The sequence below is a fragment of the Dunckerocampus dactyliophorus genome, chromosome 9, assembly GCF_027744805.1.
Source record: "Dunckerocampus dactyliophorus isolate RoL2022-P2 chromosome 9, RoL_Ddac_1.1, whole genome shotgun sequence".
Classification (NCBI taxonomy): domain Eukaryota; kingdom Metazoa; phylum Chordata; class Actinopteri; order Syngnathiformes; family Syngnathidae; genus Dunckerocampus; species Dunckerocampus dactyliophorus.
Window position 1 is genome coordinate 15,062,522 of NC_072827.1, and position 12,778 is coordinate 15,075,299.

Sequence of the window (12,778 nt, forward strand, 5' to 3'; positions counted from 1 at the left end):
CATTTGAGTCTCTAATTCCAAAGGTTTTCTATTCAAAAGGGTGACCCAGGAAAGACAGGCGAGCAAGGATCTGCGGGAGTGCCAGGTCAAAGGGTAAGTACTCTGGAGTGAAGTGGGTTTTGTGAGTATTAACATATTACAATTATACATTCAGCAATGCAATGTTTGATCAGGTATATAACAACTTTATTGTTTTTTTTTCCTTAGGGTCCTCCTGGAAAAGATGGAGAAGTTGGCCCTGCTGGCCCACCAGGCCCACCAGTAAGCGCTACCACATTTATCAAAATTGATATTTGATGGACACCATTATCACAAGTGACTCACAAATTCCTCCATCAACAGGGTGTGGCAGGTGACAGAGGAGAACAAGGACCTCCAGGTGTAAATGGATTCCAGGTATTTTTTTTAATTGTCACATTCATGCGTGCGAATCACGGATTCCAGGAAAATCTTGATTTATCTCTTCTTTTACTAGGGTTTACCAGGAAATCAAGGTCCACCTGGAGAACCTGGAAAACCAGGTGACCAAGTGAGTATGCTGAAAGTCATCTTAACATATTTGTTGTTCCATTATAATTTACTCTGAATCTGATCAATGCAGGATTTTGTTTTGACAACATGTGCATTTGCTTTCAGGGTATTCCTGGAGAACTCGGTGCTGTTGGTCAAATTGGACCAAGGGTAGGTGGAGTGCGCTGTACTGAACTAGATGTGTGGTAGCCTAACAACATAAAACTATGTAACTGTCGGGGCTTTTTCTCCAGGGGGAGCGTGGAATTCCTGGGGAGAGGGGAGAGATGGGACCAACTGGATTACAGGGACCTAAAGGGATCCCTGGAGCACCTGGTCCTGATGGGCCGAAGGTACCACCAATCTCCTTATGTTCGCACAACATAAAATTTAAATGTGTTGCAGAAAGCTTGAATTGAATACACCGCAAACTGCCAATAGTAAAGGGTATGGACAATATCCGTAACGATATCAGTGTTTTATTGGTCTTTTGAGAATGCTCGGGATGAGCATCTGAGGGAGAAAGACAGTTGGCGAAACTGCGAAAGGGGTTTTGCAATCATTCTTCACCTCAATCCTTCAACACAATTGCTCACCGAAACTCGGACCGAAAAACTAAGGAGGTATTGGTGCCTCATTTCGGTGCTAACCTAATGACGACTAAGCGAGCTGCAACATGTGCTTGAAGCTGATATCGTGTAAGTAACATCTTACAGATGTGTACAAATGATTAACCTAGTGATGTCCAAAGTGCAGCTCAAGGGCCATTTGTGGCCTGCGGCTGTTTTTTTTTTTTTTTATTGGAAATTTGTTTCCTCTCCCCCAGTGTTAGCTGGGACAGGCCGTAGATCCAAGTGACTCAGCACAAAATAAATAGTATAGATAATGCATGGCTGCAATTGCTGCCTGAGTTTTAGTTAAGAGATATTAAAGAGGTAGAAAAGAGGTAGTAAAACAGAGTTATGCAGATGAAAACACAGCTAAACTAAACGTACAGTACAGGCCAAAAGTTTGGACACACCTTCTGCTCATTCAATGCGTTTTCTTTTCTTTTCTTTTTCATGACTATTTACATTTTGGAATCTCAAAACTATGACTGCTCACATGTGGAATTATGCACTTCACAAAAAAGTGTGAAATAACTCTAAATATGTATTATATTTTTGACATATATTTTATGTTTTATAATTTTTTTATAGCGCTGCAAGTCCTTGGTGTTCTCTCAATGAGCTTTATGAGGTAGTCACCTGAGATGGTTTTCACTTCACAGGTGTGCCTTGTCAGGGTTACTTAGTGGAATTTCTTGCCTTGTTATTGGGGTGGGACCATGGGGTTGTATTGTCTGTGTGTCCAAACATTTGGCCTGTACTGTACATTAATGTCTGCTTTCATGTGGGACTACCAATACAGGTATATACTGCGTCAGGCTCAGAGTGGGATTGTTGATGTAGTTGGCTGGTTTGCCCAATTTGTTATTTCTGTGCATGTGTTCCCCTAACTTTACAATGACCCTAAAAAAAATAAATGTTATTTGGACAAAAGTGACGATATTCCAACAGTTTCTGAATGTCTCTGAAGGGTAGCCCTGGTCCCCCTGGGGCCCTCGGTGATGTGGGTCCTCCAGGTCTTCAGGGAATGCCAGGAGAGAGAGGCATCTCTGGTCCACCCGGGCCTAAAGGTGACAGAGTAAGTAATATATATTTTTTTGGATTGAAAGTTCCATGTTCCACTCAAAAGTATTGTCAAACAGTACATCAGTACTCTAGCACAACATGGAGAAACTCAACCTTATGTTGTTTTCTGCACAGGGGGCCATTGGAGAGAAAGGATCAGAGGGTACGCCTGGAAATGATGGAGCAAGGGTGAGCAACTACGTATAACATACCGCACAGATTTCAGTACAATCAAGAATAAGAAAAAAGTACAAGAGTAATTCTAATTGTTTGAATATTTCCTGTCAATAGGGTGCACCTGGTCCTGTTGGCCCCTTAGGACCTGCAGGGCCCAGTGGTGAAAAGGTAGAGTGTTTTCAGCGCACACTACTACTACTAACCAACATTAATATAAATACAAATGTGACATATTTTAGGGAGAACCTGGACCTAAAGGACCGCCTGGACCTCCGGGTTCAAGAGGAGTGCCTGTGAGTATACTGTACTTAGCCACTCTGTTAATTGCGTACACTCAACATTCACTAGTAGCAGAGAAATGTAATAATTGATTGATCATCTGCAGGGAGCAAGAGGTGACCCTGGCCCGATTGGTGCAGTTGGTTTTGCTGGACCACCTGTAAGTCCCCATGCATCGATGCATGCATTCTTGGAAACTTCTACCTCATTAATTCATTAAAAATAACAATGCTTTAGAGCAGTGGTCCCCAACCTTTTTTGACCCACGGACCGGCTTGTGTTCCCACAAATCTCCCACGGACCAGGGGGGAGTTCATACATTATAGCGATCTAATTTATCTAATTTATTATGTATTGTGTAAAACTAAGACATGAACAACATCAAATTAAAAGCACAAAATGAATGCAGACCCACCATCCACCAGTACAAGCCTGGAGTTTGTTTTTCAGAGAGATTATGACATCGCTGTTTGTCTTGTGTGGTAAAAGGCAGTGTGCTAGCATGAATTAACTTGAGACAAATATGCACATTAGCACTCAACAAGTCATCAACACCTACCTTTATGCATTCCCACATAGTATCAGCATTTGAGACCAAGTATGAGTGAAAGAAAAACGGTAAAAATACAGTATTAGTCTTTCTGTGCGGCATGAGAGAAAGTTAGCACACGCACGATGGTGCGTTCAGGGACCGTCGAACAAAGTGTGACGGGTCGCCGCTTGCAACAAACAACATATAAATGCCAAAACTATGGGATTTGTAACTGTATAGTATTTTTAAATAAAATAATGGTCCTTATTTCCAAAATTGTTATGCATTTACATAAATAGAATACATTTTATGTAATTATTAACAAGTGTGTTTTTATTTATTTATCATTGCACCTGAAAGCTTCCCGTGGTCCGGTTCAGCCTCACCCATGGGCCGTGGACCAGTTGTTGGGGACCCCTGCTTTAGAGTGAATAAGTCGTTATCTTGCTTATATTGTAATTATATCATAGGGTCCCGATGGCCAACCAGGAGTCAAAGGAGAGCCTGGAGAAGCAGGCCAGAAAGGAGATGCTGGGTCCCCAGGACCTCAGGGCTTGGCTGGTGCTCATGGTCCCCCTGTAAGTTGTAAAAATGATAAAATTGCATGAGAAATCCATGACACTATCATAAAAGTTCACTGTAAGTCCCTATATACTGCATGATTATCTTTATAGGGGCCAATTGGCGTTGCTGGACTAAAAGGCGGAAGAGGAACACAGGGTGCACCAGTAAGTTTCATCATCACAAAACTGTTAAAATAAAGTGTTATTTAATAGACAATAAAGGTGTCAGTCAGCATGAGGGTATCCTCTAAAAGTGATACCATGTTTTTTTCCCCAGGGGCCCACTGGTTTCCCTGGGTCAGCAGGAAGAGTTGGCCCACCAGGCCCAACTGTAAGTATCATCCTCAATGTAAAAACTTGAAAACAATTTAGATAATAACTGCTCTCCTCAGGGTGCAGTTGGTGAACCTGGACCACTTGGCGCTCCTGGGAAAGAGGGACCTTCAGGCTTACGAGGAGACCACGGATCCCCAGGAAGACAAGGAGAGCGAGGACCACCAGGACCACCGGGAAGCCCAGGAGACAAAGGCGATTCTGGAGAAGATGGACCTACGGTTAGAGTGACTCTTTTGCTGAGAGACAGTTTTTGATCAATAGATTGATAGAACTGTCTTACACTAATTATTTAATGATGAACCACAGTGTTAACACACATCGAAATCTTAATTTCCTTTCATGTGAATTTGGTTTTAGGGTCCTGATGGTCCTCCAGGCCCAGCAGGAACTACAGGCCAGAGAGGCATTGTGGGTCTTCCAGGTCTGCGAGGAGAAAGGGGGATGCCAGGTCTCCCAGGACCAGCAGTCAGTATCAGTTTGAGTCCCAGATCTCCAATACATTCTACTCATACATGTGAAAGGGTCAATCTGCATCACTCCAGCCTTTCTAAAGACATTTTGTACTTGTAGGGCCCACCAGGAAAACAGGGATCCACAGGAGCAGCTGGAGATAAGGGCCCCCCAGGACCAGTTGGTGTTCCAGGTGCCACCGGACCTCGTGGTGATCCTGGTCCTGATGTTAGTCATTTTTAAATGCCTGAGATTGTCTCTCGTAGAGTGTTTCTGGTGTCTTAATGTTTGTTTTTCTTACTTAGGGTCCTGCTGGTTCTGATGGTCCACCAGGCAAAGAGGGTGTTCTTGGACAAAGGGTAAGCTCTAAAGAAGATGGAAGTCATATGTTGCTTTAACTGATTGGTAATACTCTTCCAGGGTGACAGAGGAGATCCTGGTCCAGAGGGCTTGGCTGGTCCTCAGGGACTTCCTGGCCCCCCAGGTCCTGTTGGTGCAGCTGGAGACGCTGGAAAACGAGGACAGGCTGTAAGTAAACGTGTCTTGAATTGTTCGTAAGTCATTATTTTGACGTTTATCTCTCTCTGCGCTATTATTAGCTGAACCCAAAACCAAAACTGATGCTGTAGTTAAGGCATGGTTTCCAATTTAGTGACATGGGTTTTTGGCATGGGTCATGGCAAAATGTCGTACTACACTGAATGCACACAGCTCAAAATTCGGACACGCGGGAGTATTGTAAAAAACATTTTAACAACAGTCTGTTCGTACATCCGAAAGTTCGTAGTGTTTGTAGAGTAGACCCAATAGTCATATGCTGGTACTTTTTGGTCAGTGGTGATAAATGAAATGCTTTGCCATTTTCTCCGAAGTCAACTTAAAACAAGATAATTACAAAATGCTTACCAGAACAGACAATGTTGCTGTTGTTTTTTGTAAGAAAAAGGCAAAGCCAATGTAGGCAGATGCTTACGGGCACCGTGGACTCCATGGAGCACCAAAAAAAATTGGGAAAAAATTCACTTTCATTATAATTATATTAAAACTAGTTATTACCATTAACTCTTAAAATAGAAACACTCACATTGATTCAAATGTAAAGCAATGCCTAATATTACAACAAACAATAACAAATAAACCTCATTTTTGTACACAGTTTTGCACAGTTACAGTATATGTATAGCTTTTGTATGTTGTTATTCTATTATGTTTTGTACTGAGTTATTGCATAGTCTAAATGTAGCTTATATATAAAGTTGTAATTGTGTGCAAACTGTTTGGGTATTTAAATTGTTTGCTGTCGATTGTTGTATATATACAGTAATTGATTACTATAATATTTGTTCACACGTTTACACAATTTTTTCTTTTGTGGTAAGGGTATTTATACTGTATTTCAGATTTTGTTTGTATTTATTTGTAATGCGCTAACCATGTAAATTGTAAATTTATCTTACAAATGAAAGACAACAGTAAAAACAATGGGGGATTTTCAGAGCACTACTTTATTTTTTCCCCGGTCACTTCACCATGACAGAAGCACGTGTTGTGTTATGAGTTTGACATGTTAACTAAGAAGCGATGATGATCACAATCTGTGGGCATGTTTGAGCTCGAATGAACTTAACATGACACGATGGAAGGTGTTGGGTGTCAAAAAGTACCTGGGAAGTGTTTGCAGACGCATTTCGTCCCTGAGGCCTTACTCATTACTTTGCTCTTACTCATTACTCTGCTCAATTGCAGGGTTCCAGAGGACCTGTTGGTCCTCCTGGATCAGCCGGAAAGAGAGGATTAGTGGTGAGTCTTCACCTGACAACAGCTTGATGGTAGAGCAGCAGGAATATTACAGTTACGGGTCATAACTTGATATTCACATGTATTTCAGGGACCCCAAGGACCACGAGGGGATAAGGGTGACCTGGGTGATCACGGAGATAGAGGGCAGAAGGGGCATCGTGGATTTACTGGTTTACAGGGTCTTCCTGGACCTCCAGTAAGTCAGCAAAGTGATCAGTTTAAGTCCTTTACATTTACATTTAGACAACTTTATGTTTGTTTTATGGCCAAATAAACACATTGTATGTATTTTATAGTTCACATAACTATTGAAATCTGAATCTGTGTCCTTGTGAGGCTTCCAAAAATCAGATTTTCTCCTTTTAGGGTACAACAGGTGAACAGGGAGCTTCTGGAATTGTTGGACCAAACGGTGCTCGGGTAAATGCTACTCTGCCATTTTTAATGTTATTTTAATAATAGTATTACTGTTTTCTCAGCACAGTTTAGTCACTGAAGGGTAAAACTGCATACTAAATCTTAATTCAGGGGCCACCTGGTCCTATTGGGCCTCCTGGAAAAGAAGGATACATTGGACAGCCAGGGCCAATGGGACCTCCAGGAACCCGTGGAATCTCTGGAGAAATTGGACCGGAGGTATGATCTCAATAGAACCGGGGTGTCCATACTTTTTCCACTAAGGGCCACATACTGAAAGGAAGGGCCACTTTGATATTTTGTAGGGCAACACATTTAGATATGCCAAGAAGCTTCAACTTTATTCATAAACATCTTTGTAAATTTTTTTAATGTGATGAATTTATTCCCATAATATTTGGACTTTATTCCCATAGTATTATAACATTTTCCCCAACTTAATTGTCCAAAAATTACAACTTTATTTTGTTTTGTTTGTTTGTTATATTATGATTTTTTTTTAAAGTAACATATTTTTCATTTAATATTTCAACTCTGTTACTAAAATGATGTTATTTTTCCTCATAATATTACGGAATTTATTCTTGTAACATTGCAACTTTTTATTCTCATAAAATTCCAGCTGTCATTTCATCTTTGTTTTTGTAAATTTTCTTATAACTTTATTCCCATATTTTGACATTATTCTAACTTTTTCCACAACCTAGCTTTCCAAAAATTACAACTTGTTTTGTTTGCTTCTCATAATATTAAGACTTTAAAAAATGACTTTTATTACTCTTTTCTTTAATATTTCAACTTTATGATATTAAAATTAGGTTATTTCTCCTCATATAACGTGATTCTCGTAAAATTATGACTTTTTTCTCATTACACTACTTCTTTTTTTCTGAACGTTTTGACTTTATTCTTGTACAATTACTGCGTATTTTCTAATATTTCGTGTTGTTTTTTTTAATTAAATTTTCTTGTTAAATTATACTTTTAGAATGTGCTGCGGGCCAATGAAAAAAAACAAACAGAAAAAAACAGCTGAAGGCTACAAATTGTCCCCGGGTCGCACTTTGGACACCCCTGCAATAGAGAATGAAGCAAAGGTTTCCCTGGCAACATCAAATATGAAACATTGACTCCATTATTATTAAATCACTCAACATCTTTAGAACAGATGTTTGGTGAGCAATGTCACTGGTTTTGTTTTTTTATGTCTTTCTTGCTCTCATTTTTATCACAAAAGTATAAACTTGATTGTAATCATAACTATTTTAAAAAACAGGGCCCTCCAGGAGAACCTGGGCCTCCAGGCCCTCCCGGACCCCCGGGACCTCCCGTGGCAGCGATGGACGATCTGTTTGGAGGCCCTCACGATTATGAAGATGCACCGCCTCCTCCGCCAGAGTTCAGCGAGGATGAGGCCCTCCCCAACAGCAACTCCTCCACCGTAGTTCAAGTTGACCCTGGTGTCCAGGCCACCCTGAAAGCCCTGAGCAGCCAGATTGACAGCATGAAGAGCCCAGATGGCAGCAGGAAACATCCAGCCAGGACCTGTGACGACCTCAAGAGATGCTACCCCATGAAGAAGAGCGGTGAGGAAGGATAACACACAACATGGGTGGAAGTGTTTTAAATAGGTTTATTATCAAAAAGGCTGTGGGGACCCACAGTTATTTGAATCATTTGGCATAAACAATAACATATTAGATAGTGAGAGATGTTTTTTTCCAAGTCTTCTCATTTGTTGTTTTTTCATTTCTATTTTAAACCATGGATTGAAAGTCACTTAACGCACTAGACATAGACATTCTAGAATAAGACCCAGCACAAGAGTTGTAACAAAACTTCACACTTCAAATTTTGCGGCTTCACACCACCACGGTTTTTCAGAAATATACAAATTATTAAATCATCCGTGTTTTTTGTTTGAATATTATTATTAGGCTGATAAAATATAAGCAAATTTTACGTAGTTTTTGCCTAAATTAAGCATTTTCAAGCATAAAAAAATTGTGACATGTTGAAAAAATGGACTGGACCCCCAGATGCAGAGATAATGTCTTTAATAGTTCTTTCGAGTAACAAAAGGTGGTGGTGCCCTACAAAACTGGCACTACAAGAATAAGCCAATAAATTAATAGGTGGCCCAGCCGGAAGCCTGGAAAGGCGACTGGGCTCACCTGTGGGGACGCTTAAGCAAGTCTTAGTCCAACTAGTAATGCAATGTAAATGCAGAAAAAACAGAAAGTCCAAACAACGAGTGCTGGTAAACTAATGTCCGCGTGGTAGAGCAAGGAAGAATAAACCAGCGTCTCCCAGCTGCTGCCTGTCAGTTTCAGTATGACACCTCTAATCCAGCTCAGGTGCGCCCAGCTGCCCCGCTTCCAGCCGGCGAAAGCGTTCCTGGTAAGAAAAGGAAAACACAGGTGAGAAGGCAGTGGCGAGCCAGGAAAAAATAAACAAAGGGGAACAACGCAGGCCGTGACAAAAATGGCTAAATTAACTAAAATACAAATATAAGGCATTCAGAAGACGCATTCAAAGACGTATTGTTGTGATGATATGTAGTACTCTACACTGGTCACTAGGTGTCAGTAATATTATAATGATGAGACAATAGCCACTGCAGGAAGCACAAAAAGAACATGGTACTCTTCCAATGCTAACGTGTGAGTCTATATTATGTCTTATTTTCTCTTATTATGTTTACTGTATTGACTAATACGAATGTAAAAGTGACTATAGGGGTGTTATTTCATGTCTAGAGAGCTGTAATAATGTCAAAAAAACATATTTAGAAGGTCACAAACAGGTTTTCTATGCTTTAACTACAGAAACATTTGATTGATAAATAAGGAATCGTACTTTGACTTTCACTTATCACGGTCAGGTCCGGAACCAATTAACTGTGATAAATGAGGCATAACTGTATTTGAAAACATTTTTAACAAAAGTGAATTATTTTCTTCTTTGTCCTTGTTATCTTTTTAATGACCATCCAGTACTAACATAAAAAAGTGCATCACCAGCTCTGAACCTCATTGAGTATGATGCAGTGTAGTCCTAAATGAATACCTTAGCATACAACAAGCTAAGCGTGACCATATAATGTCACTCATTAATGCTTTTGCTTCTTTTCCTGCATGAAGGAGAATACTGGGTGGATCCAAACCAAGGTAGCGCAGAAGATGCCATCAAAGTGTACTGCAACCTGGACACCGGAGAGACCTGCATCTCTGCCAACCCATCCAACATACCTCGTAAAAATTGGTGGAGCTCTTCCAGGAACAAACCTGTGTGGTTTGGAGCTGACATCAACAGAGGAACATATGTGAGCGCTTACATTTTAACGAAGTGTCAAGACATGTAGCAAGTAGCGTTGCAGCAGCCTAAATGCTATGTAATGCTAATACCCTAGTGGTCCTCAATTATTTGCACCCCAGGGAAGAGAAATGTTTCCACACCCCCCTGAATTGAAATACTGTTGAAAACTTCCATTCATCCATCCATTTTCCTCTGCTTATCTGGGTCTGGGGCGTGGGGGCAGCAGTCTCAGTAGGGAAGCCCAGACTTCTCGGTCCGCGGCCACCTCCTCCAGCAAGGCACCAAGGCGTTCCCAGGCCAGCTGTGAGACATAATCCCTTCAGCGTGTCCTAGGTCTGCCACGGGCACCTCACCAGGGAGGCGTCTGGGAGGCATACAGACTGGATGCCCGAGCCCCCTCAACTGGCTCTTCTCGATGTGAAGGAGCAGCGGCTTTACTCTGAGTCCCTCCCGGATGACTGAGCTCCTCACCCTATCTCTTAGAGTCCAGCCACTTGTATCCGCGATCTCATTCTTTCGGTCACTACCCAAAGCTCATGAGCATAGGTGAGGATGGGAACATAAATCAACCGGTAGATTGAGAGCTGTGCTTCCGGCTCAGCTCCCTCTTCACCACGACAGTCTGGTACAGCGACCGCATTACTGCAGATGCTGCGCCGATCCACATGTCGACGTCACGCTCCAACCTTCCCTCACTCGTGAACAAGACCCTGAGATACTTGAACTCCTCCACCTGGGGCAGGACCTCATTCCCAACCAGGAAGGAGCAATCCACCCTTTTCCGACTGAGAACTATGGCCTCGGATTTGGAGGTGCTGAGTCTCATCCCAGAAGCTTCACACTCAGCTGCAAACTGCCCCAGTAAATGCTGAACGTCACAGCCTAATTCACCGGAAGCAGGCTAGGCTTACTGCTGACAATGCGAACCAGGCTCCTGCTCCAGTTGTACAAGGACTTAATGGCACGTAGTAGGCGCCACCAGTCCCGTACTCTCGAAGCACCACCCACAGGACACCATGAGGGTCACAGTCGAATGCCTTTTCCAAGTCCACAAAGCACATGTAGACCGGTTGGGCAAACTCCAATGTATCCTTGCAATGTACCCTTGTTCCGCGACCGGGATGAAAACCACATTGCACCTCCTGTACCTGAGGTTTGAGTAATGGTTGTACTCTTCTCTACAGCACCCTGGAATAGACTTTCCCAGGGAAGCAGAGGAGTGGGATCCCGCTATAGTTGGAACACACCCTCTGGTCACCCTTCTTGAAAAGGCGGACCACCACCCCGGTCTGCCAAGCTATGCAATGTTGAAGACGTGTCAGCCAAGACAGTCCCTCAACATCCAGAGCCATGAGGAATTCAGAGCGAAATTCATCCACCCCCAGAGCTTTGCCACTGGGGAGCGCTTTGACTACCCCAGATACCTCAGCCACGGTGATGGAACTGTCAGTGTTTAAGTCCTCTGACTCTGCTTCCTCTATGGAAGGTATGTCAGTGGGATTGAGAAAGGCCTCAAAGTATTCCTTCCACTGTCTGACTATATCCTCAGTCAGTGTCAGCAGGGTGCACTGCTTCCCCTTTCTGAGGCGTCGAACGGTTTGCCAGAACCTCATTGAGGCCGACCGAAAGTCGTGCCCCATGGCCTCAACGAACTCCTCCCACACCCGAGTTTTTGCCCCGACCACCGCCGTAGCCACTTGGCCTGCCGGAACCTGTCAGCTGCTTCAGGAGTCACACAAGACATCCATGCTTGATAGGACTCCTTCTTCAGCTTGACAGCAGCCCTGACCTCTGGTGTCCACCATTGGGTTCGGAGCTTGCCGCCACTACTGGCACCAACCACCTTGCGGCCGCAGCTCCGATCGGCTACCTCAGCAATGGAGGCACGGAATACGGCCCATTCGGACTCGATATCCTCATCCTCCCCCGGGATGCAGGCGGAGCTCTGCTGGAGGTGAGAGTTGAAGACTCGACTAACGGGAGACTGCCAGACGTTCCCAGCCCACCCTCACTGCACGTTTGGGTCTCCCAGGTCTGTCTGGCATCCTCCCCGGCCATCTAATCCAACTCATTACCAGGTGGTGATCAGCACCTCTCTTCACCTGCATGACCAGAACATGCGGATGCAGGTCTGATGATAGACCTGCGGCCTAGGGTGTCTTGGTGCCAAGTGCACTTGTTGACATCCTTATGTTTAAACATGGTGTTTTTTATGGACAAAATGTCGCACGTACAGAAGTCCAATAATATCACACTGCACGGGTTCAGAGGAGGCCGTTCCTCCCAATCACGCCCTTCCAGGTCACCTGTCATTACCCACATGGACGTTAAAGTCTCCCAGTAGAACGACGGAGTCACCAGTTGGGGTGCTCTCCAGCACTTCTCTGATGGACTCCAAGAACGCTACTCTGAACTGCTGTTTGGCGCGTACACACAAACGACAGTCAGGACCCTTTCCCCACCTCGAAGGTGTAGGGAAATGACCCTCTTGTTCACCGAGGATGATTCCAACACAGAGGCACAAGCCGGGGAGCTATCAATAAGCCCACACCAGCTCGCCTCTTCTCCCCTGCAGCAACTCCAGAGTAGAACAAGGTCAAGCCCCTCTTTGAGTTTGGTTCCTGTGGGTCGAGGTGAGTCCGACTATGTCTAGCCGGAATGTCTCAACCTCTCACACAAGTTCGGGCTCCTTCCCCACTAGAGAAGTGACATTACTTGTTCCA

General features: G+C 43.4%; 1 protein-coding gene across 4 annotated transcripts in view; it reads left to right on the forward strand.

Moving 5' to 3' along the window:
- Positions 1-12,778, forward strand: part of col5a2a (collagen, type V, alpha 2a) — a 93,708-nt gene that overhangs the window by 76,395 nt on the left and 4,535 nt on the right. For all 4 annotated transcript variants that reach the window (XM_054788234.1, XM_054788235.1, XM_054788233.1 and 1 more), the window contains 25 exons: positions 40-93; positions 208-261; positions 343-396; positions 476-529; positions 637-681; positions 765-863; positions 2,089-2,196; positions 2,319-2,372; positions 2,475-2,528; positions 2,600-2,653; positions 2,746-2,799; positions 3,642-3,749; positions 3,846-3,899; positions 4,012-4,065; positions 4,127-4,288; positions 4,428-4,535; positions 4,641-4,748; positions 4,826-4,879; positions 4,941-5,048; positions 6,267-6,320; positions 6,409-6,516; positions 6,687-6,740; positions 6,849-6,956; positions 8,014-8,323; positions 9,881-10,062. In XM_054788234.1, coding sequence (XP_054644209.1) covers positions 40-93; positions 208-261; positions 343-396; positions 476-529; positions 637-681; positions 765-863; positions 2,089-2,196; positions 2,319-2,372; positions 2,475-2,528; positions 2,600-2,653; positions 2,746-2,799; positions 3,642-3,749; positions 3,846-3,899; positions 4,012-4,065; positions 4,127-4,288; positions 4,428-4,535; positions 4,641-4,748; positions 4,826-4,879; positions 4,941-5,048; positions 6,267-6,320; positions 6,409-6,516; positions 6,687-6,740; positions 6,849-6,956; positions 8,014-8,323; positions 9,881-10,062 — 2,256 coding nt within the window. The remainder of the gene's footprint in view (positions 1-39; positions 94-207; positions 262-342; positions 397-475; positions 530-636; positions 682-764; positions 864-2,088; positions 2,197-2,318; positions 2,373-2,474; positions 2,529-2,599; positions 2,654-2,745; positions 2,800-3,641; positions 3,750-3,845; positions 3,900-4,011; positions 4,066-4,126; positions 4,289-4,427; positions 4,536-4,640; positions 4,749-4,825; positions 4,880-4,940; positions 5,049-6,266; positions 6,321-6,408; positions 6,517-6,686; positions 6,741-6,848; positions 6,957-8,013; positions 8,324-9,880; positions 10,063-12,778) is intronic.